Consider the following 23,829-nt stretch of genomic DNA (forward strand, 5'->3'; position numbering starts at 1 on the left):
CAAAGCCCATCTTTAAAAAAAATAACCTCCTCCAGGCCGCCATCTAAGGCCTTTCCTAACCACGAGACGCACCTGAGCACCTCCACAGGGCAGCCTGGGTGGCCATCTACTGTACAGGGACCCCCTCCCCACCGCCGGTCGACTGGCCAGGGTCGGGCTTTTGGATGGTCCGTGGCCCCTGTCATTAAGAAAGTAAGCACGACGTCCGCAAAAGCATAAAAAAGTTTATTGGAGCATCACAGCCGGTGGGGCGGGTATTGCTGAGTCGTGGGGGAGGGAGGCCGATCCCGCCGGCCGTAGAGGCTCCTAAAGTGCACTCGGTGCGGCAAGGATGGGGTGTTGCATAGAGAGTCGGGCCGGCCGCTCCAACTCGGCCCTCCGGTCTCTCGGCCCAGCTAAGCCAGACCAGCCTCCCGGCCGCCCGGCGCCCCGGGCTCGCCGCTACTCGGACTCACGAAAACGGCGGGCGCACGCGCCTGCAGCGCCAGCATGGGCTCTCGGCCCTGGCCCCGTGGGGCGGCCAGAGCGGCGCTGCCCAGGCGCGTCTGCGCCACTGGTATCTCGTCCACGGACTCTGCCGACGCCGAGTGGTAGGCGCCAGCAGCGCCAGCAGCGTGCACAGGGCTGGCGTCCGCGGAATCCGTCGACGAGCTGGAGCGGCGGCCAGGGGCCCCGGGCCCTGCGCAGGGGAAGGGAACATGAGCCCAGTGGCTGCGGCTCACTTGTGACTCTGCCTTCCCCTCCCTCGAGTTCCCAGAGCAGGACCCGGACAGGGAGAGGCTCACCCGACGCCCGATCCGAGGTCTCAGACGTCCGCACTTTATACACGCGCCTCTTCCTCTTTTTCTGCAGAGACACGGGGGAGACTGAGGGCCCCACATCGCCAAAAGAAGCAGAGGTGAGCGCCAGGGTAGAGGCTTATTTTTATCCCACTCCACCTGGACCGGAGGCCCAGCACAATCCCTCCTACCTGGGGTCGGATCCGGGGAGGCAGGGCAACAGTGTCTGGGGAAGAGGGTGGTGGAGGTTCCGCTTGGCCACGGGTGGCAAGAAACTGGGAGGGACTGAGGGGGAGGCAGGAGGGTAAGCCTGGGCTCTGTTCCCCAAATCCCTCCCAACTGGAGGTGCTGAGAGAAGCTTCCCTTACTGTTAGCTCAGAGAAGGGCCAGACCCATGCCCCAACCTTAGCCTACCGCCTTCTCCTGCCTCGATGGCCCTGCCATGCTAACTGGAGATGCCCAGGTCACACTCACTTGGCATTCACTGCTGCTGGCCTGGCCTGGCCAGGGGGCTCTGGGCGCACATGGCTGAAGGTCCGCATGTAGAACTCCATCTCCTGGGGAAGGTGGGAGTCAAGGAGACTGGGAGGCCAGGTGTGGCTCCCGAGCCTCCTGAGCCCTGATCTCATGCAGTCCTGCCCTCACTGGCCTCTGTGGGTCATTTCAGGCCTCATGCCAGGCTCCCAGCCATGCTGGGAAAACCCGTCTGTAGGGTAAGGCTTAAAACACCCATTTCTGGCCCTTGCCTCATCCCCAGGTCCTTACCTCATTTATTCAGCCTCTGCCTCCTGCTGGAAGGTTCCCAGCCCCCATGGATCTATAGGCCTAGAGAGGCTCAGCCAGGGAGTGGTGGGAAGCTCAGAGCGGCTCGCACCTGCTCCTGGCGTCTCCAGGGCTCCAGCCTCTGAACCAATTATTTTCCCCTGGCTGAGAAACAGGCCTAAGTGTGCATCCACCAGCTCCCGCAGAGCTGAGTCCTGGGCGCACCCCTCGCCCTCACAAAGGACCAGCCACGATCCCGGCTGCCAAGAAGGGGCTGCGTAAATGCATGTGCGGTGGTCTCCCTGCCACTAGGCCGAAAGGGAAGGTAGTAGGTGGTGGAATAAACAGAGCCGCAGCCCCATTGGGCACCAGGCTTACAGGCAAGCCCTGATCTTCACAGCAACCCTCAGGGTGCAGACACGACCCCTGAAAGCAAAGGGGCCTTGAGGCCAGGGGGTTGCAGGAGTGGCCTAGTCCTGCACCCCCGCCCGCAGGACTCGCCCCAGCTTTGCCGGGGAGGACTCCAGGTGAGGAAACAAAAGCCGGGGGAAAGCAGGCCCAGTAAGGGCGTGGTGCGGGATGGGGGCGGGTCCAGGGCGGGGTCGGAGGGGGGAAGGTTTGCCGGGAGCACCCGGACAGCTGTCGCAGGGTTCAGCAGCCGTTTCCATGGAGACGGAGGCATCCTGACTAATGCAGAGAGGACACTGTAACAGCAAGGCCGTCTCTAAAACAAGCCTATGTTTGGGGGCAACGGCTCCAGAGAGGGGCCCCTCCTGCATTCCTGCTGGGGTGGGGGTGGGTGGCTGCCTGCAAGGCCCTGACAGATCTGGGGGAGGAGCCCAGCCAGCAGCCCCGCCCAACCTCTGCCCTGGCTGCTGCTCTGGAGAGGGGTGTGGGAGCGCCAGCCTGGGCTGAGGGGCACGGGGGTCAGGGGTTAGAGGCCAGTCACAGGGACTGGGGACCTCAAGATCACTCTCCCCAACACCTCTTCTCTGCCCCAGTGTGGACTCAGTGACCCTCTAGGGCCAGCAGAGGGGCAAACCCATTGGGGGGCCCTGGGCTCCAGATGGGGGAGCAGACGAGGGGGCAGCAGTAGAGGAGGTCTCAGAAGCTGAGGGGCCAGGATGGGACAGGCGCCAGGCCCTAGCCAGCTCCGGAAGTCTGGAAGCGTCCCTAGTGAGTCCCCACTCAGAGCCCTGTCCTCTCTCGCCATGGCTGTCCAGAGGATCCTTCCTCAGAGACCTTCAAAACCCTGTACATTCCTGAATGGTACTGGGCCCTCGGCCTCAGCTCTCTGCTTTGTAAAAAGGGACAAGAACATCACTCCTGTCCCCCGGGTTTGCCTCCCTCGAGTCACTGCAGATGGACAGAACACAAATTAAATGTCTTTGCTATGGCTACATTTGGCCCCAAAGCCTTGGCAGGGCAGGGCCGAAAAGCCTGCCCTGACTCAGTGGGTGCTACCTGTGAGGCTTGAGAAAGTCCCCTGCCTAATTATCTGGGCCTCCGTCTCCTCTTGATGTGGGGCTGGAGACAGTACCCTCTCCCCAGCACAGCTGCCACCATCAGAGCCCAGCACCGGGGCAGGTATACGGTGGTGTAACAGCGGAGTCGCCACCCACAGTCAGCACACCCCAGGCCCAGGCCTGCCCAGTCCTGGCAGCCTGGCCCACAAGCAGTGTCCAGCCCTGGCGACAAGAACAGGCGAGGCGGGGTCCTAGGCCCTCCCCAACCCACCCACCAGCCTCTGTTTGTGTCCAGTTGCCATGAGGCCTTGGGATCCAGGGCTCAGCCTTCCCCCAGCAAAGCCTGCCTGGGCCCTGCCTTTCTAGTCCCTAGGGGCTCCTCTGAGGACTGGATCACCCCCACCCCAGCTGCTGACCTCAGGAAGCCATGGGGCGTGGGAATGGGGATAGGCTGGTCAGCCACTGGCCTGGCCAGGCTGGCCAGAGCATGGAGACCTTAACTCTTCCCAGACCCAGCTTGTGGTTAACCTTCTAGGCCTCAGTATGCACATCTACAACAGAGGCTGTTCTAAGCATAAATTAGGGTAATGGGTATAAATGCTCAAGGTCATGGATGGGGAGAAGTGATGGCTCCATCCTGGCCACCCATCACTGACCCCGTCGCTGGTCCATCCCTCTCTCTCTCCTGCTGCAGCCCCAACCTGCTTACTTCCAGGCTCCCACATCCCATGCCGTCCGCGCATGCTTGGCGCCTGGGCAGGCACGTACGTGGGGTCCGGGAAACACAGGGCTCCCTCTGGCTGTGCCCACGCTTGGGCGAGCAGGCACACGCTCAACACAAGCCTGGTCCCTGCTGCCCCCAGCACCCCGCCCGCAGCACCCCCACCCCCAGCAGCTGTTCCAGGCTTGCTTCCCTTGCCCTGTCTCCTCACTGGCTGCTTGGTGCACAGCCCAACACCCCCCACACCCAGGCCCCCTCCCACCCCTCATTCTCTATACCTGAATGGGCCGCATCTTGGGAGGACATGACTCGAGCTCCCTGTGAACCCCCTTGGCCTCCTGTGGTGGGCGGTGCTGCACGATGTACTCATAGGTGGTGAGCTTGTGCCACACTGGTGAGGGGAAGAGAAGGCTCAGTGTGGTGGAAAGGGGACCCTGGAGCTCAGAACAGGAGGGAGGACAACCAGCCCCAGGCTGAAACCAGTGTCCCCAAATACACGAAGCCATCGGGGGAGACCTGGCCACCATAGCGAGCCCATACTGGGCAGGGGCATGGTTTCAGGCTCCACTGTCCAACTGGGCACCTTCCTGCAATCTGAGGACCCCTGCGCTCTGGAAGGCAGGTGCGGGAGGCACTTACTGAGATAAATGTGGAAGCAGAGCAGGTGCCCCAAGAGGGCTGTGGACAGCAGGCCCAGAAGGATAAGCAGGGCAGCCAGGGCCAGGATGGCAGGGGCCTGGGTCTCCACGGGGGCAGCGGGCAGGAACACGAACCACACATCCGTGTGATTCTTCAGGACTGCAAGGCACAGACAGCGTGTGCTCAGCCGGGGACGTGACAGGTGACCAGGGTTGGGGGTGAGAATAGGCCCGGAGCCTAAACTGACCTTCAAAGTGTCGGTTGGTGCGCAGCCGCATGGGGTTGACAAAGAACTCCACAAAGACATATGTGGCCACCAGCACCAGGAGCAGGACACCCAGTAAAGCGGATGCAACACTATGTAGAAAGAGCCTGGGCCCAGCCATGGGTAGCTGTCAGCTCCCGGGAGCTCCAGCGCCTCGGAGGGCTCATAGGAGTTGGGGCTGTAGGGTCATTGCTACCGGCTCAGAGGGCTGAGGGTGACCCCACAGCCCCAACTCCCCAGAAGCCAAAGGCATACAGCAAAACCGAAGACGGGTGGCCATCCCATCAGGCAGCCCACCTTTCTCTGGGCCAGCTCGGTGGAAGATTCCAGGCCCACACTTGGCCATCTCAGCCGGCACCCAGGAGCATCTCTCTCTGGGCAGCACCCCCGCATAAAATGGGCACAGGTCCTCTAAGTATCCCCATCCCTGCCAGCCTGCCATGCGGGCTGCAAGGTCTGTGGCTCCCACCCTCAGACAGTGCATCCCCAGGCCCCCGTGCGGCCGGGCTGTCCTCACCGGTAGTTCCGCTCGCCCACACAGTTGTTGAGCCACTTGCAGTGATGGTCGAAACCGCACACGCACTTGTTGCAGGCGCTGCAGTGCTTGGAGCGAGCGCTCCTGCAGGGAGAGGGGGCACAGCGCGGGTCGGCCGGCTTATTCCCCGCTTTGCGGCCCGGCCGGTCGGGGCGGTTGAGTGCGGTCCGTGGAAGGACTAAGCGCCAGGCCTGAGACAGCCCCGAGCGAGGCGACGAGGAGCCCGCGCGCCCTCTGCAGGCGCTGCGGGGTGGGGTCCCTGGAGGAGGCAGCGCTCCCAAGAGCTGGGGGACCCCAGGAGCCGCAGGAGGGGTAAGGAGGTGCACCCCTCCTGCTCCGGGACTGTGCGCCTAGCTGATGCGCCATGAAACGGAAAATGGGCGTCCTTTCCAGGCAAAGAACCCTGAGAGAAGGCAGAAGATGCAGGTGTGGGCCCAGGGAGCTGCAGACAGCAAGGTGTGGAGCCCAGGGCCTGCACTGCCCTTCCGGACACCTCCGGCAGTGGGTCCCTGTTTCCTTGCCATTCTATGGGAGTGGTACTGGCATTTTTCCAGAAACTTCAGTCTGTGTGGACTAAGAGAAAAGAGGCAAAAGAAGTGCAGGCCGCCATCCGCGTGAGCATGCTCACCACAGGGGCTCAGGGTAGTCTCCCAGCCCAGGGAGGCACGGGGAAGGCCCAAAGGCACAACCCCTCCACCAGAACAGGGCAGAGCCCTGCAATGGGCAGCAGCTTCTGGAGCAGTCGCTTGGAAAGTGTGCTGGCGGGTGCCCAGTGAATGGCAGGAAGTCCTTGGTGCCTAAAGGCTAGGGGCTTGCTCAGTCTGCAGACAGACCCCTTCAACAGGCTTCCTGCGGGGGCTGGCCTTGGGCCATGTCCCCATCCCTGATCCCCCACCAGAGACCTGGAGACTGCGGGGCTCCAGAAGGGTGAAGAGGGGCCCCTAGAGAGGCAGCTGGGACCAGCCAAGGGGGCAGGGGTGCAGCACGTACTGACTCCTCCATGTTAGCAGAGGGACCTTAGCAAGCCACCTGCCCCCCCCGGGCCTCAGACTCCTCCTGGGTAGGCCAGGACACCAGTATCTGCTTGGGGGCCTGGCCGCCCAGGTGTAAATCTGGCTCTGCTATCAGTGGCTATGTCTGGCCTATCAGCCTTTTTAAGTGCTGGGCTCTTCCTCCTCCATGAAGTGAGAAAACCAGGCAGGGTGGCTGCAGGAAGAGCTCAGCACACAGTCTCAGGCATCAACGCCCCTGCCCACCCCTAAATGGGAATACTGGCAAGAGATGTGGGGCTATCACTGGCAGAGCCGCTCATTAGAAATGTTTGGGCAGAGCCAAATGTTTCCTCCTTTAACTGCTGGAATACTACTCCTCATCTTCTGTTTCCAATCACCTTCTCTTCACCTTCTCAGGAACCCAATTCTCTGTCACGCCATCAAGGTTCTTGACTGCATAAAACATGAGGGTTCTGAGGCATCAGGGATGGCTGTGAAGCCCCGGCACCCCCTCTCCACTGTGCACCCCATAGCACACTCGGCAGCCACACGCACCCACACACACTCACACATCCACGTCGCACAAGTTGCAGTGCAGGTCTTCAATGACATGTGCGTGCTGGCTTCGGTTGAAGATGGGCAGGGGCCCCGCATAGCTCTTGTCCCGCACGTTGGCATCTGCTGGATCGATGGAGACGGCGGTCAGGTGCACCACAAGGTGGCCGGCAAAGATGGTGCCCATGCACTGGCCCAGCAGGTTAAAGACTCACTCCGCACTCTGCCAGCTGGGAGTCCTACCCCACTCCTTGCAGCCAGAGAACTCCCCACTGCCATGCCAGCCTGCTTTGTGCAGATTCTCTGCCTGTGCCACCTCCTACCTCCAGTCCCTCAGAGCCTCCTCATCAGACCTCTCCAGGTGACCCCTGTGCCCCAAATGGAAAGGGGGAGGGGCCATCTAGGAAAGGAGTCCACAGCCAGCCAGCAGTGCCTGCTGTCGCCACCTAGGTGCCCAATCCCAGGGTCCTGGCCTCACTGCTCCAGGCCTGGTGCAGGCCCTAGCTGGTCTGACCTCAGGCTGGTTTCTGGTTTCAGATTCCAAATGATGATGTGAGACTGAAAGAGATCAACCCCACCTAAGGCCCAAGAACCTTAAGTTTAAAGCTTGCTTATCTTGCTTTCATAGGAAGTCACCTCCAAGAGGTATGCAGCCATCCCCCTTTTCAGTAGCTGGGCCAAATGGAGAACCCCTTGCAGACAGGGGCTCGGACACTTGCTACCTCCCCTACCAAGAATCTAGGCACTTGGAGTCCTGGGCTGAGTGTCTGGGATGGCCTGCTACGTTCAGGGCCTGGCCAGGGGCAGCATGGCTAGTCTCTGAAGCTAAAACACAGCTCTTCCAGGACCTATCTGCTCAATGACTGGGCCAAATGCAGGAGACAAATTTGCTGACAATTTGCTACAAAGTCTGATGTGTAAAAATTCACCCACAGATTCCACCCAGGCAGCCATCCACTCTCCCTCCCTTGATCCCACCTGCTTCCGCCCAAAATTGCACTCGTCCTCTTGCTAGCCAGGCAGACATCATCCCTCCATCATTCATGCTCTACCCATCAACCATCTGCCATCCTTCATTCATCAGCTGTCCAATCTCTTTTCCTCCCTTCTTTCTCCTCCCAGCAGCCAAATTTCTCTAGATATCCGCATAAACCAGGCTCTGCCCTAGTGTGCCACAGCACAGCTAAGAGAAACAATCCCATGGCCATCACTGCCCCTTCTATCCCTATGGCCAAGTCTTCATCTCTTGCCTGTGCCACTCTATAGCTTCCCAACTCTCCCCTCCTGTCTGAGTTCCCTTGAGTCTATGCTTCACACGGTCACAGAGTAAGTTTTTAAAAGCTCAGACCTAAAGCCCTCTCTGCTTGCTTGCACTCCTACAGTGGGTCTCAACAGCTCTCTGGCTGAAATTCACTCCTCTGCTCAGTGCCAAGGTCCCTTTCCCTCTGGCTCCTCCCAAACCTCTCTGCTATCACCATCTACTGTGCTCACCATGCCATCCACTCTTCAGACACTGAATGAGGGCAAACATTTACTCCCTGCCTGCCCCAACTCTTCTCCTGCCTCACTCCTGGGGTCATTCATTCAGCTGTCTACTGAGGTCTTTTGTTGTGATGGGCACTGAGGGATATGGCAGGGGCAAGAGTCCCCAGCACTGAAGAGACTGCAGTCTGGTGGAAAACATGGATTTTTTTTTTTTACGGAATCTTGCTCTGTTGCCCAGGCTGGAGTGCAATGGCGTGATCTTGGCTCACTGCAACCTCTGTCTCCCAGGTTCAAGTGATTCTCCTGCCTCAGCCTCCTGAGTAGCTGGGATTACAGACACTTGCCACCACGCCTGGCTAATTTTTGTATTTTTAGTAGAGTCAAGGTTTCACCATGTTGGCAAAGCTGGTCTCGAACTCCTGACCTCAGGTGATCTGCCCGCCTTGGCTTCCCAAAGTGCAGGGATTACAGGCACCCAAAAACATTACTCCCACCCAAAAACACGGATATCAATCAAATAATGGGTTAATTACAATGAAGAAAGTTCATGGATATGCCAGTTTGTAACCAGGTGACCTCATCTAGTCTGAAGGGGTCCAGAAGGCTTACCTGAGGAAGTATTGTCAAAGCTGAGACTTAGAGAAGAATGGATTCCAGGGACCTGGCAGGTAAAGAGGAAAGGGGGCCTGGCTAGGGACTGTGGCTGTGGGGAACATGTGGAGTGCCAACCAGCAGTTTGGCTGAAGTGTGTCTCCAGCTCACGGCTGTCTTGCACGAATGCAAGAATGAGGGTCTGTGTGGCTAATTTCTGGCTTCTCAAAAGGAACCAGAAGTCTGGGTTTTTATGAGATCTCTCAACGTTTAAATGTTAAGGAAATAAATAATTTTAAAAACATGCCTATAGAAGGAACATTAAGATCTGTGCATTTTCTTTGTTAACTATCCTTCAATTCAAAAAAAACAAATCTGCAGGCTGGACTCACCCATGGGCTTCTAGTTCGCGACCTCTAATTTAGCTGGGTGTTGGGAGCAGGGAGAGAGGCAAGGGGATTCCAGCCAGAGACCAGTGCCGTGGAAACAGAAGAGGACAGGGAAAATCACATCAGAGGAAATGGGGGAGAGAGGCAGAGTCCAGAATGCGGAGCCTTGATGCCAAGTTGAGCCTCATTTCTTTTCTTTATTTTTTTTGAGACATGGTCTCTCTCTGTTGCCCAGGCTAGAGTGCAATGGCACTATCTCGGCTCACTGCAGCCTTCGCCCTCCGGGTTCAAGTGATTCTCCAGCCTCAGCCTCTCAAGTAGCTGGGATTACAGGCGTGTGCCACCACGCCTGGCTAATTTTTGTATTTTTAGTAGAGACGGAGTTTCGCATGTTGGCCAGGCTGGTCTGGAACTCCTGACCTCAGGTGATCCATCCGCCTCTGCCTCCCAAAATGCTGGGATTATAGGTGTGAACCATCGCACCGGGCCTTGGGCCTCACTGCTTAAGGCAGGAAGAAACCATTAGAAAGCCTGGAGCGGCCGGGCGCGGTGGCTCAAGCCTGTAATCCCAGCACTTTGGGAGGCCGAGACGGGCGGATCACGAGGTCAGGAGATCGAGACCATCCTGGCTAACACGGTGAAACCCCGTCTCTACTAAAAAAAATACAAAAAACTAGCCGGGCAAGGTGGCGGGCGCCTGTAGTCCCAGCTACTCGGGAGGCTGAGGCAGGAGAATGGCCTAAACCCGGGAGGCGGAGCTTGCAGTGAGCTGAGATCCGGCCACTGCACTCCAGCCTGGGCGACAGAGCCAGACTGTGTCTCAAAAAAAAAAAAAAAGAAAAAGAAAGCCTGGAGCTAGGGCGCAACATTATCAGATTTGGTTTTTGGAAAGGGTAGGAATGCAGATGGGTTGGCCGAGGTGAGAGCGTGTGTGGGGGACCCGTTTAGAAACTCAGCGGTCATCCGGGGAAGAGAGGCAGCTGGCAGTGGCAGAAACCGGGAACCAATTCAATGTCTATTTAGGAGGCAAAATCAACAGGGCTGGATGACTGACTGGATTTAAGTGAGGAAGGAAGGGGGAGGAGCTAAGAGCATGTGGGGAGAGCTGGGGTGGGGAAGGAGGGGAGCCACAGGCCTCGAGTGTGCCTGTGGACACACGGTGATGCTGGTGTAGGTGGCCTCCACCTGCCCTCACAATCTGCTGAACTCACCATGTGGCGTGATCACCATCTCCAGTGCACCAGCCTTCCCTTCAGCCAGGGGCCCAGCACCCTAGGGCTCAGCTTGCATCCCTAAGGCCCAGGCCAGTTCCAGGCCCAAGGTGGGTACCTGGTACCCACTATGATCCTACCTCACTCCTCAGGGGACCTGAGAGAGCCTGCAGAAAGGAGAAGGCTCTAATGGAAGGAAGGAGAGCGTACAGGCTGGTCAGGCACAAACCAGGTGGCTCTGTGAGCTTCTGCATTGCCCAGAGCAGACAAACCCTGAATGTGGAGACAGAGTCCTCAAACCGTCCCTCTCATGACAGTCAGGCTTCCTGGGCAGCCCATCTGGCCTCACTGGGTGCCTGCTATGTGATCTCAGGAAGTCATGGAACCTCTGTGCCCAGCTTCTTCATTAGGAAATGGGGAGAATACCTCCTTACAGGATGACTATGAGGATCAAATGAGATCATTCATGTAAAGTGGCTGACGCAGGGCCTGGCACATGTAAGGGTTTAATAAATGCTACTGCCTTCTGTTTATCATGATTTGCTTTGCTTCTACTTGTCCAAGCCATGGGGTTGTTTATCTGGTTAATCTGGTTTCCCAGGTATCCTGATGGCAGAAACTCAGGTGATCCCTAGTGAGGGGCGTGTCCATTCCAGATCACAGGAGGAATGTCCCATGATGCATTCCCATGTCCCATGACTTAACAGGACTAAGGCCTGTTGGTCACCTCAGGGAAAGTCCAGTTTTCCATTCACAGAACTGATGACCAGCCCCTGGGCTCTAGTGAACAAGAAGCCCCCAGATGGCACTGCTGTGTCTAAGGAAGACAACCTCCTCTAGGGTCCCCCTCCACACACCTACCCTGTCACTCACCAGCCCAGGGCTTTGTGGTTTCCTAAAAGAGCATGTTCACGTTTGTGGCTTAATGAATTCTAGTGCTCACATATATCTTAAAGTGCTCCTGGTAGGAGCCTTCCCATCAGACAGAGGATGAGGCTAAGACCCACAGAGCTGGCAGGAGTTGCTCGGTCCTGTGCAGCTCTGAAGGTGCTGAGCAGGGACAGAGCTCACCACAGGCTCGATGTCCCAGGCTTTCAGGCTTATCCCTGCCAACCACCCTTAGGCCGCCCTCACCTTCCCCACAGGAGTCACCTTCGTGAAGGACACTCAAATAGGAACTCTCCGGAAAGGAGCACAGAGATGCCTGCTCCATTGCAATCCCCTGGCTTTGCAGCCACATCCTCTGCTCCTGGGGGCTGTGGCCAGGGACGGGGCAATCACACCACTGGGCTCAGGCAAGTCTGGGTTTGTCACTATTCCAAGGAGCCTCCGGGGTATCTCCATCCCGTCTCTTGTCACATTCAACCTCACTCTAAAAGGGTCTGATTTACAGAATCAATGTGCCCATAAACAGTCCTGGGCACAGTCTGTCCATAAATAAAACCATATTTTAAAGGCACCAGGATACTTACCATGTAAAAGAATTCTGTGGTGACTCTTTGAAAAGTGAAAAATTCTTTGATAAATGGACTAATTACTCCCTACTTCGTCCTTTGTTCAGCTTTGAACACAATTAGTGTCAGGATGGTTTGAGGCTCCTCCTTCTACAACTGCTCCTGTGGTGCCTCCGCAGACAGGATTCACATCCTTGCAGGGCTTGACATGCTCCTAGGTATTTTAGGCATGCCCACTCACCCTATCAGGGGGAGAGGTCAGGTGGAGGCTGGAGGCCAGGATGGGAAGCAACAGGTCCCCAGGACTGGGCCCACCCTGCTCTGCTCCCTTGACTGTGCTCCCCGAGGCTCCGAACCTGGCTTTGGGCCTCTGCTGTGCCGGCCATCCTTTGCCTCCCCACTTCCACACACCAGCCCCATGCTTTCCCAAGGATACAGCGTAGCCAGCAGGCACCCAGTGGTGAGGCAGGAGGGGAACAAGGACCCCAAAGCCAATCACAGCAAAGAAGAGGTACAGCAGCCAGGCCACAATCTGGAGCGGGTGAGGGGGCCAGCTCCACCCATTCCGGCGGGATCGCTGGCCCTGCAGCTCGGGGGAGGGTCCGCTGGGCTGTGCAGGCGGCGCTGTCCACACACTCTTCTCAGGGGCAGTCTTGTTGGAGGGCTTGTTGCAGATGTTCATCTCCAGAGGGAGAAACAGTAGAGAGAGCATTAGCCCAAGAGGCCGGGCTGGAGCCCAGGGCCGGTGTCTGCAGCCAGGTTTCAGCAAGGGGGAGTAGGCTGCGACATAAAACCATCTCCCAGCTACTCTGCCGGGGATACTGGCATCCTAGCACGATAGAGACGGGCAGTGGGGAAAGGGTGGGAGTGGGCTGCTGTCTCAAAGCCCAAAGCAAACCCTGGCCCCAGCCTGGCCAGGACAAGGTAAGAGGACCCAGGGTTTATTCAGGACACAGTGCTGCTGCCTGTTACTCAAAGTGCTGTCTCCACAGCCATCGCAGTTAAACCCAATAAGACATGTTCTCATCTGGTAACAATATCAGGCCGGGGCCAGAGTGATGAGAACACATGCTGATTCTGTTAGGATTAGTCACCTCCTTCCTGAGGTCCAAATCCAAGTGTCAGACACCCCCGCTATCCTTTGCTCAGGGAAACGGGGAATGGGGCGCCCAGAAGGAGGATCTGCCCTCTGCCCCACAGTGGACACAAAATCCCTTTAGGACTGGGGGAGCCTGAAGCTCTGCCCCATGCTGCCTGAGGGTTCTCGGCTGGGGAGGGGTCAGCTCACGAGAGGGAGGGAAGGATTCCTCTTTAGTTCCCTTCAGCAGCAGAAATGACCATGTTTCTCTAAGTAAATCTGGGCCTGCTGTACAGTTTTGTACAGAAAGCTGGGCTAATGCTCTTGGACTCAGAGGCAGACCACCAGATGGCATCAACCACCCCCTCCACCCGCCACCCTCTAGCCAGACAGCTGGCCCAGTGGCCAGAGATGAAGGCCAGGCAGGAAGGGGTGGGCTACAGAAGGAAGACCCCCATCCCCAAGATCTGGGCCCAAGATGGGACGACAGCCCAGGCAGGCAGCGCCATACCTGGGAGACAGGCCAGCTCTGCACTCGTGGTGGGAAAGCCAGGAGCTGGGGCTAAAACCCTGGTAGCTAAACTCTCCTTTCAGGAGCCTCTGCCCATGAGACAGGGAACCTAAGCAGAAAGGGTGCCGCAGACCCTGACTCAGTGCATCTGCCTGGATCACCTTTCTCACTTCTCAGTCCACAGAATAAGGCTTGATCTTCAGAGCTAACTGCAAGCATTGCCTCATCCAGGAAGCTTTCCCTGACGCCCTGAGTCAGGGGGTCCTTATGCTAAGCCATTGTTGGGCAAATTACTTTGCCATTTGGGATGCTTTGCAATCCCCATGTCTGCCCCCATTAGGACAACTTTCCCCAAAGGCAGCAAATGTGCTGGGTGGGATTTATTCACCTCTGTCCCCTATGTCCCTTCCCCCAGGCACCCAGAATTGTACCTTGTACACAGTAGATCCTCAGTAAATGTTTGCTGACTTGAAAACATCTGAAATAAAAGGAAACGTGGGCACAGTAAATGGTGTGGAATCCTGGTCCACCCTAAGCCATCTGGCCTGCTTTCCCCTGCCTTCCATCCATCCAGCCCTGCCCCCTTTCTGCAGGCTCGTGAACCCATGCCTCCCGCAGCCCATCTCCTGCTGCTGGCTGGCTACCACCCTGACCGCCAGACACTCACTCCTAGCCACCCTGCCCTTCAGCCAACCTAAGGCTCAGAGCCTCCTGCAGGCCAAGCCTAGAATTATTTGAAGTGACCTCTGAGTAGTCCCCCAGAGGTCTCAAAACTAAATGGAGGACTTAAGTTTTTCCCCAGGGATTCAGCTGGTGGTTTTTTGGTTTTGGGTTTAGGGTTTTTTTTCTTCTGAGACAGGATCTTGCTCTGTTGCCCAGGCTGGAGTGCAGTGGCACCATCACAGCTCACTGTAACCTTCACCTCCTAGGCTCAAGTGATCCTCTCACCTCAGCCTCCAGAGTAGCTGGAACTACAGACATGTACCTGGCTAATTTTTTTATTTTATTTTATTTTATTTTATTTTATTTGTAAAGACCGGGTCCCACTATGTTGCCCAGGGTGTTCTCCAACTCTTGGACTCTGGACTCAAGAGATCTGTCAGCCTTGGCCTCCCAAAGTGCTGGGATTATAGGCGTGAGCCACCGTGCCTGGCCTTGCTTTGTTTTGTTCTGTTTTTTGTTTTTGAAACAGGGTCTTGTGCTGTCACCCAGGCTGGAGTGTCGTGGCACAATGATAGCTCACTGAAGCTTCAATTTCCTGGACTCAAGTGATCCTCCTGCCTCAGCCTCCTGAGTAGCTAGAACTACAGCGGCGTGTCGCCATGCCTAGCTATTTATTTTTTATTTTTGCAGAGACAGTCTCACTATGTTGCCCAGGCTGGTCTCCAACTGCTGGGCTCAAGCGATCTTCCCACTTTATCCTCCCAAAGCACTGAGATTACATGCATGACCCAGTATCCCAGCCCTCACTTTCTTTTGCAAGTCCCCCAAAGATAGCAAATCTTTGTCCTTGTATTGTGGAAATGTCAAAGGTCATCAGGTCAAGCCCTGTGAATACGGTTGGGCTAGATGGTTCTGCTCTGGGGCCAATCCCTGTGGCTTGCACATCAGCGCTCCAGTGACACCATCACCAGGGCAACTACTTTGAAAGGAATCCATGAATTTGGAATTCCTAAAGTCTGGCTCTCCTCTTGCCATCCCCAAACCTAAACCACCCTACACCTTGCAGGAGTTTCCAAAGAGCAAAACAGAGGCATGCGGCTGATCGGGCTCCACTGCCTGGCAGTGGCCACAGGTACCCCCAGCGCTGCTGTATCCCGGATTCCTGAGGCAGGAGGAGTCACCATCTGCAGCCAGGCACCCGCCACATACAGCCTTGGGGATGCCTCTGACTCCAAATCAGGATACCCCCTTGGTCCAGGAAGCGAGCACTTGTTTGAGGCTGTGGAAATGGGGATGGTGCTGCTGAGCGACCTCCCTCGGCAGAGGCAGCATTCCGGAATAGACGCCCAGGCTGGCCCACAGGCATGCCCAGGCCAGCCCCCTCTTCACTGACAAAATTTTCTTTTTTTTTTTTTTTCTTTTTGAGACGGGGTCTTGCTCTGTTGCCAACGCTGGAGTGCAGTGGCACGATCTCGGCTCACTGCAAGCTCCACCTCCCGGGTTCATGCCATTCTCCTACCTCAGCCTCCCGAGTAGCTGGGACTACAGGTGTCTGCCACCATGCGTGGCTACTTTTTGTATTTTTAGTAGAGACGGGGTTTCATCGTGTTAGCCAGGATGGTCTCGATCTCCTGACCTCGTGATCCACCCGCCTCGGCTTCCCAAAGTGCTGGGATTACAGGCGTGAGCCACCGCGCCCGGCCCACTGACATTTTCTCCTGCAGAGCTGGTGGCCACAAATTTCTTCGGCCCAAAAGATTTTGATTAAAAGGGCTGGGAGGTCGGAGAGAATCCAATTATGGGGCTTCCAGGCCATGGATGGGACCAAACACTGTCACCAGACCCCGGGACTTCTCTGGCTGTTGCTCCCCTCTCAGCACTTCTCTAGGAGACCAGATTGAAAGACATGTGGCTCTGTTCCCCGACAACGTGGCCAGCTGGCACCCTCTGACCTTGGCCAGTCAGCACTTATCAGGACCCAGCCTGCGTACTTAGGATGTAAACACAGATGAGACCGGGTGCATGCCCTCAGGGGCTTCTTTTCTGGGACCCAGACAGACACGAACAGAAACCAGGGCAGTGGTGAATGGGCATTTTGGCAGCCCATGCAAGGGCCAGCCATCCAATGTGACAGAACACAGGGTGCACAGGTTGCGGGGGCGGGGGTTAGGGGAAGGAGGGAGGGGAGGGCAGGACCCAGTGAGAGATGGGACCGAAGAAGTTGCAGGGCTCAGATCTCAGGGGGCCTAGAAGGCCAGGTGAGGACACATGGGCACTGCTGGAAGAGCCACAGGGAGGCAAAGCAGGCTTAAGGCATGAGAGTGACCCAACGGATCAGGGTGCTTTGGAAAACTTTCTAGCCAGTGGGGAGAAGGGCACGGGGGAAGTGGTACCACAGCAGCCCAGCAGGGAGCCCAGCAGCTCTGTGCTTTGGGAGAAGCTGGTCAGAAGGTGGTGGTGAAGCCCACAAGCTCCCTGCTGCCCACCTGGCTACCCCCAGATGCATCTTTGCAGGGTTCAGAGGTACACACCTTGGGAAAACATTCTTCATGTACCTTCTACTGCCACAGAACAAACCATAGAGAGTCAGGCTGGCGGTGATAAAGGGAAGACAGGAAGGAGGGGGTCCTGTGGCCTGGGTAAGCCAAGGACCCACCTGGCTACTGAGGCAGGCAGGAGGGGCTGTGGAGGCCCCTCCCTTGTCCCCCGCAAGATGGAAGCCGTTGGCAGGATGACAGTAATCTGTTCACGTTAACATTCACTTGCGAAAAGCCTTAGATGGTGTTTTCAGTATAAGGTTAGGCTACCTTAATTTATTATTATTATTATTATTATTATTATTATTTTTTTTTTAAGACTGAATCTCGCTCTGTCACTCAGGCTGGAGTACAGTGGCTCGATCTCAGCTCACTGCAACCTCCACCTCCCAGGTTCAAGCAATTCTCCTGCCTCAGCCTCCTAAGAAGCTGGGATTACAGGCGTGCACCACCACATCCAGCTAATTTTTGTATTTTTAGTAGAGACAGAGTTTCACCATGTTGGCCAGGCTGGTCTCAAGAACTCCTGACTTCAGATGACCCACCTGGCTCGGCCTCCCAAAGAGCTGGGATTACAGGCGTGAGCCACCATGCCCTGCCTAGGTACCTTAATTTATACTTCATTTGGGTACCTTAATTTATACAATTCATTTGACTTAATTTAAGTCAAAGGAAGGAAATCTTAACATTTTAAGTACTCATTATGAACTACATTATAGTTACATGAGTGACAACTTTCCTCCTGCCCACCTCTGCTACCAACAAAAAAAACATTTAGGAATGTTGTTCTGAAATTCTTGCCTAGCACTCTCAAAGAAACCACACCAAGGTGAAAAGTACCAGCCCTGGAGAGACTGTGGGCATCCCTAGATTGCTGCAAGCTACCTGAGGGCTTCAGAATCAAATCAATTACTAAAGAGGGTTTCCCAGGAAAGGACAAGGAACTGGGAGGGCAGGGTGATGGGGTCAGAGGAGAAAGGGACAGGGTTGAAGCAGACACTTTGAGGGCCCTGCACCACCAATGGGGAGACACAGGTGGGACCAAAGGAAGACGGCTGAGCCTGGAGTAGAGCCCTTTTCTGGTTCCCGAGCTGCCACTCACAGACTGAGGAACATTGAGGCAAATTTCACAGATTCACTTCTTTGGATCTCTTCTACACTCATCTTTAAACAAAGTTCAGTGAAGCAATTTGGCAATGTCCAAGTCTGGCGAAACTTTAGAACACAGATGCCCTTTGACCCAGACATTCCATTCCTAGGTATTTATCTTATACTCACAAAGATTTATTGCAGCATTATTTGAAATAATAAAGGACAAAAGACAATATAAATAAACTATGGCACATCCACACAATAAAATGCTAGGCAGCATCAAAAATAACGGATAAAAAAAGGAAAAAAATGGATGAAGTAATCTTTGATACACAATTAAGTGAAAAAGCAAGACGAAGAACACTTGTAGATGGAGCTACTAAGTGAATAAAAACAAAGAGGGCCGGGCGCAGTGGCTCATGCCTGTAATCTCAACACTTTGGGAGGTCGAGGAGGGCGGATCACTTGAGGTCAGGAGTTTGTGATCAGCCTGGTCAACCTGGTGAAACCCCATCTCTACTAAAAGTACAAAAATTAGCTGGGCGTGGTGGCACGGGCCTGTAGTCCCAGCTACTCAGGAGGCTGAAGCAGGAGAATCACTGGAACCTGGGAGGCGGAGGTTGCAGTGAGCTGAGATCGCGCCACTGCACTCCAGCCTGGGCAACAGGCGAGACTCTGTCTCAAAAAAAAAAAGTGGGGGAGGGGGACAGATGCATAAACATCTACATTCCTATATGCATAGATTCTCTCCAGAATGAAATGCAAGAAACCAAACACAGGAGCAGCCCCTAGGAAGGAGATCTAGTGGTCCAAGAGCTGTAAGACAGAAATTGCATTTCCTGGTACTCCTTTGTACATTCAAATATATATATATATATATATATATATATATATATATAAAATGAGCATGTACTGCTTTTGAAAACAAAAAGTATGTCAAATAAATGATTGGGGGATGTCACCTCCTGCCTTCCAGGCCCCACTGAGCTGCCTTGTGGACGAAACACACTCGTGTGATCTAGAGCCCTGTTATCATGCCAGACAAAGAATTCCTACCTAACAAGGGTGCTTGGTTTTAGTGAAATGTTTTCTCACTCTTGAAAGCAATTCTAAGACGCTCAACTACAGAGCTATGAGGAAAAGCCATAGAACTTCCTATGAGCTGTTAGAGTTCTTGTCAAAGCTGGAATCATACAACCAGACAGCACAACAAAGGAGCTGCTAGGCAGGACCTGCTTCATCCTTGGCCAGAGCCAACTCAGCTACCAGAGACTCCCAGAACCCAAAGGGAAAGTGCACTCTACAGGAAACTTTTGTTCCCATGCATCTTGTCCTTTTGCTAGAGGATTTGTGGTTTCCATGTGAGAGATTTTCTTTTTTCTTTCTTTTCTTTTTTTTTTTTGAGACGGAGTCTGGGGCTCTGTCGCCCAGGCTGGAGTGCAGTGGCGCGATCTCGGTTCACTGCAAGCTCCACCTCCCGGGTTAAAGCCATTCTCCTGCCTCAGCCTCCTGAGGAGCTGGGACTACAGGCGCCCACCACCACGCCCAGCTAATTTTTTTGTATTTTTAGTAGAGACGGGGTTTCATCATGTTCACCAGGATGGTCTCGATCTCCTGACCTCATGATCTGCCTGCCTCAGCCTCCCAAAGTGCTGGGATTACAGGCGTGAGCCACTGCGCCCAGCCCATGAGCCACCACGCCTGGCCAGTGTGAGAGATTTTCTTCTCTTTTCTTCACTTTTTTTTTTTAAAGACGGAGTTTCACTCGTTGCCCGGGCTGGAGTGCAGTGGTGCGATCTTGGTTCACTGCAGGCTCCGCCTCCTGGATTCAAGTGATTCTCCTGCCTCAGCCTCCCGAGTAGCTGGAATTACAGGCGCCAGCCGCCACGCCCGGCTACTTTTTAATTTTTTTTTTTTAGTAGAGATGGGATTCTACCATGTTGGCTGGGCTGGTCTCAAACTCCTGACCTCAGGTGATCCACCCGCCTTGGCCTCTTAGCCATGGCGCCCAGGCTACCCTTTTTTTTTTTTTTTTAAGAGACAGGATCCTTCTTTGTCGCCCAAGCTGGAGTGCAGTGGTATGATCATCGTTCACTGTAACCTCAAACTCATGGGTTTATGCAAGCCTCCCACCTTGGCCTCCCAAAGGGCTGGGATTACAAGTATAAACCACCATCCAGTCGAGAGATTTTCTATCTATGAGTATTCCTAAATGAACTTTCTGTTTCCCCCAGGATCTGCTTTTGAAATAATTTTCACTGAGATTTAACAGATGCCCAGTTGAACTACCTAAAGAGAAGCTAGACAGAAAACATTTCACAGTACACAGTGTTTTACAGCACAAAAGTCATTTACAAAAGATTGTTTAGGGACGAGTACTTTGTTTATTAAAATTCCCCACAGGTGCCAGAGAAGTCTCTGACCTTAAAATTCTGAGAAGCAGCTCTAGTTCAACTAACGGATGCACATCACACAACTACCGAAAATTAAACCGGAACTTCAAGCTGTTCTCAAAGACCTCTCCAGTCACTGGTCTCAGAGGTAGCTGGGCCCTCGCTTTCTCTCTCATAACAGGCGGAAGTCTGATGCTGGTCGGACGCAGTGGCTCATGCCTGTAATCCCAGCACTTTGGGAAGCTGAGGCGGGCGGATCACCTTAGGTCAGGAGTTCGAGAACAGCCTGGCCAACATGGTGGAACCCCGTCTCTACTAAAAATACAAAAGGTCGTGGGCACCTGTAATCCCAGCTACCAGGAGGCTGAGGCAAGAGAATCTCTTGAACCCAGGAGGTCGAGCTTGCAGTGAGCCGGGATCACGCCATTGCACTCGAACCTGGGCACCAGAGCGAGATTCTGTCAAAAAAAAAAGGTCTGATGCCATGGCAAGAAAAGCTTGAAACCCCAATTATTCCTGAGTCGACATGGTTTGCAAACATTTTCTGTGCCATTCTCCTCCTGAAGCAACCATTGCAAATTGGGATACAAATGAAGCCAAGGAAAGGGGACAAGAAGGAGGGAGTAACACAGAATAGAAACAAGGCCAATGAAGAGAGGCCAAGGTTGTTGATTTCAACCAGGAAATCAACTCATATGACTGCAGGAGCCAGACTTGGGGAACACCCAGCGCAACAGTCATTAAGAACAAAGTTGTGACAGAACAAAGAAAGAAAAACAAAAACAAGACAATCTGGCTAATTAAGCACCACTGTTGCTTTTACTGCATCTCATGGTGATTATCTGTTTATAAACCCGTCTCCCACAGTGAACCAACAGTTCCACAAAAGCAGAGACCACCCCTCAGCCCAGGTCTGAACCCAGCTCTCCTTCAGTAAAGGAAGTCAAGCCACTTTTTTACTATCTCTGCTGCCATTACCCCAATCCAAACCACCAGCATTGCTCTCCTACAGTGTTTGCATGATAATAACCAACACCAGCATTTAGAGGGCACTTATTCTGTGCCAGGCACTGCTTCAGTGGAATTCACTCATTCAATTCTCACAGAGCTCTAAGGAAGGTCCTATCATTTCCAACTATTCTTGCAGATCCCTGTAGTCATTGATTTCAGATGTGACTGGCCTCTCACTTTCTCATAAAAAACACGCAGAACATCCACCCCCATCATGAAAACACTGAGGCTCAGAGGCACTAAATGAGTTATTTTAGGAGGCACAGCTAGATTGGCAGAACTAGGATGGCCCTCAGCTGACTTCCCAGTATGTCCTGTCACAACCATGCTGCTCAGCAGCCAGAGTGAAGTGAGCTTTTCAAATGTGAAACTCATCCAAACTCTTCTTTGGGAGGCCGAGGAGGGTGGATCACCTGAGGTCAGGAGTTCAAGTCCAGTTCAAGTCCATGTTAGTCCCACCAGGGCTAACATGTTGAAACCCCGTTTCTACCAAAAATACAAAAATTAGCTGGGTGTGGTGGCAGGCACCTGTAACACCAGACTCGGGAGGCTGAGGCAGGAGAATCGTTTGAACCCGGGAGGCGAAGGTTGCAATGACCCGTGATCGTGCCACTGCACTCCAGCCTGGACGACGAAAGCAAAACTCCGTCTCAAAGAAAAAAAAGGAAAAAACTAAAAACTCTTCCCATGGTTTCCTTTTAAAACAGACCCTCCATGACCAACCCCTCGATTTCAATACCAGAGAGCCTAACTCGACCTGAAATCACTTTAGTCATATATGACACCTGCTTCCCAGCCACCTTCCTTAATGCTCTGGGTTCTGGAGACGGGCCACGTCTGTTCGGAGTCCTCTGTGCCCACGCCTGGCACAGAGCCTGGCAAAGAGTGAGCGCTCAAGGAAGATCTGTGAACTTGATGCATGCTAAAAGGAAGCCCCGCGCTCTGCCCGGGCCCTGGAACTCAGGCCACCAGCTCCAGGCGGAAGTGAGCCCAAAGCTGGCCAGGCGGCAGCATCCACGACCCCGTGGCTCAAGCCAGTCTCCGAGGTGAGAAACCGGGCGGGGACTCCTCACCTGCGCGCCGCGGCGGCCGTGCCAGATGGGCCCTGCCAAGGTCAGCCAGAGGTTCGGGCCCCACGCCTGGCCTTCCACCCTCCCCGGGGCAGCCGCGCTTCAGACCCTCGCGGTAGGGATGGTCCCCGGGACTGGGCGACAACGCGCCCGGGAGCGGGGCCCCATCCCGGACGGAGACTGGGCCGGCGAGTTCTCGGGCTCTGGCTCTGGCTCCGGCTCCGGTTCCAACAGGCTTGCGGGGCGGCCAGGCCAGGCCCAGACTGGCGGGCCTCGTCCGGCGCTGGGCCCGTTCCCCTGACAACGGCGCGGGCTACGGCGCCCCACAGCGGCCAAACCGCGCTGCGTCACTCCGCGCCGGTCCCCCGGCCGGGGCGGGGCTTGCCAGGGACCCCCTTGGTGCCCCAGTCGGACCATTCCGAGATTCTGCCTAACCTTTCGTCTAGAAAATCCACTTTTCCCTACTCCCGAGTCACAGCTTGTCTTCCTGAAATCCTAACATCTCAAACGCGCCCCCTTCCAGTTTCTATCCTGAGACCATCGCTCTCTTAAGAAGAGACCTCCCCCAACCCCAATCAACCTTTACACTTCGATGAGCGTATGTTCTGGAACATCCATGATATCGTCATCCTTCCGGGAGTTTACAGGTTAAGGGGCAAAAAGATCTAGACAAATAAATTACACCACTAAAAATGCAGGTACCCCAGAATATAAAGCAAGAAGTGTAAGAGCTTAAAATAAGTAGCACAAAATATCTCATTTATTTATTGCCTTTAAATCAAGCAAAAATCAAACCCCAATCTTCCAGGCTGATGGGAAATTCAATCTTTTTCTATTTTTCAAACTGGTCTCTGTTACCAAGGCTGGAGTGCAGTGGCACAATCACGGCTCTCTGCAGCCTCAAACTCCTGGGCTCAGGCGATCCTCCTGTCTCAGCCTCCAGAGTAGCTGGGACTACAGGCGAGCACCACCACGCCCGACTAATTTTCGCATTTTTTTGTAGAAACGGGGTTTTGCTGTGTTGCCCAGGCTGGTCTCGAACTCCTGAACTCAAGGGACCCACCATCTCAGCCTCCAAAAGTGCTAGGATTACAGGCGTGAGCCCCTGCCTGGCCGGGAAATTCAGTCTCAGTCTCCACTGGACTCCTCTTAGCTAGGTAATCCCAAAGGACTCATGTTTTCCTACAGCAAAAAACAACCAAAAACAAACAAGCAAAAAACCCTCTGGTCAGGGTTTTGTCTGGTACTGAGGACACAGCTATTGCCCCCGTCCACAAAGATGTTCAGGTTTGGGCTCTATGAGGCCCTCCCTGATGAGGCCCCTGCCTCTCCCTGGGGCTGCCAGGGACAAACACCTGCTTCCTCTGCTCCAGGACCTGCAGCCTCACTTCCCTTTCTTTACCTGGGAGGCTTCCCTGCTAACTTGGTTTCCCTAAAAGTCCCCTCTCCCCTTCTCCTTGGGGACACTCAGAATGGAATCTTCTATGAGCTCAGGCTTTCTCAAAAGACAGGAAGACACTTTGTCTTCTGCTATCTGTCCTGTGCACATCTCCAAGGCAGATATGACAGATAGGGAGAGAAAACATCCTTATCTCTAAAATGTATAAGTCACAAGCATACTTATTGTATG

General features: G+C 54.6%; 1 protein-coding gene across 3 annotated transcripts; it reads right to left on the reverse strand.

Moving 5' to 3' along the window:
- Positions 1–204: 204 nt before the first annotated feature.
- Positions 205–22,509, reverse strand: ZDHHC1 (zDHHC palmitoyltransferase 1). 3 transcript variants are annotated; one of them, XM_007993958.3, is made up of 12 exons: positions 22,203–22,509; positions 13,865–13,911; positions 12,281–12,526; positions 6,729–6,904; positions 5,150–5,251; positions 4,615–4,739; positions 4,368–4,526; positions 4,007–4,119; positions 1,254–1,336; positions 971–1,064; positions 786–866; positions 205–679 (listed from the first exon to the last, which is right to left on the reverse strand). In XM_007993958.3, exons 3-12 carry the CDS (start codon positions 12,524–12,526, stop codon positions 452–454), a joined length of 1,407 nt encoding a protein of 468 aa, XP_007992149.1. In that variant the 5' UTR covers positions 13,865–13,911; positions 22,203–22,509; the 3' UTR covers positions 205–451. The 3 variants fall into 3 exon arrangements, with proteins under 3 accessions (XP_007992149.1, XP_007992148.1, XP_072871578.1); XM_007993957.3 differs by having other exon boundaries at positions 786–846; positions 22,203–22,508; XM_073015477.1 differs by lacking the exons at positions 12,281–12,526; positions 13,865–13,911; positions 22,203–22,509 and adding an exon at positions 6,558–6,612 and having other exon boundaries at positions 786–846; positions 6,729–6,828.
- Positions 22,510–23,829: the final 1,320 nt, after the last annotated feature.

The sequence above is a fragment of the Chlorocebus sabaeus genome, chromosome 5, assembly GCF_047675955.1.
Source record: "Chlorocebus sabaeus isolate Y175 chromosome 5, mChlSab1.0.hap1, whole genome shotgun sequence".
Taxonomy (NCBI): Eukaryota; Metazoa; Chordata; class Mammalia; order Primates; family Cercopithecidae; genus Chlorocebus; species Chlorocebus sabaeus.

Bases quoted from the DNA above. Each gene is read 5' to 3' on its own strand.
- ZDHHC1 (XM_007993957.3), bottom strand. From the start codon at position 12,526: ATGAACATCTGCAACAAGCCCTCCAACAAGACTGCCCCTGAGAAGAGT. The intron at 5,252-6,728 runs GTGAGTGTGTGT...CTCTCCCTGCAG, and splicing joins AACTTGTGCGACGTGGATGT to GAGCGCTCGCTCCAAGCACT. The intron at 4,527-4,614 runs GTCAGTTTAGGC...TGTGCCTTGCAG, and splicing joins CACCAACCGACACTTTGAAG to TCCTGAAGAATCACACGGAT.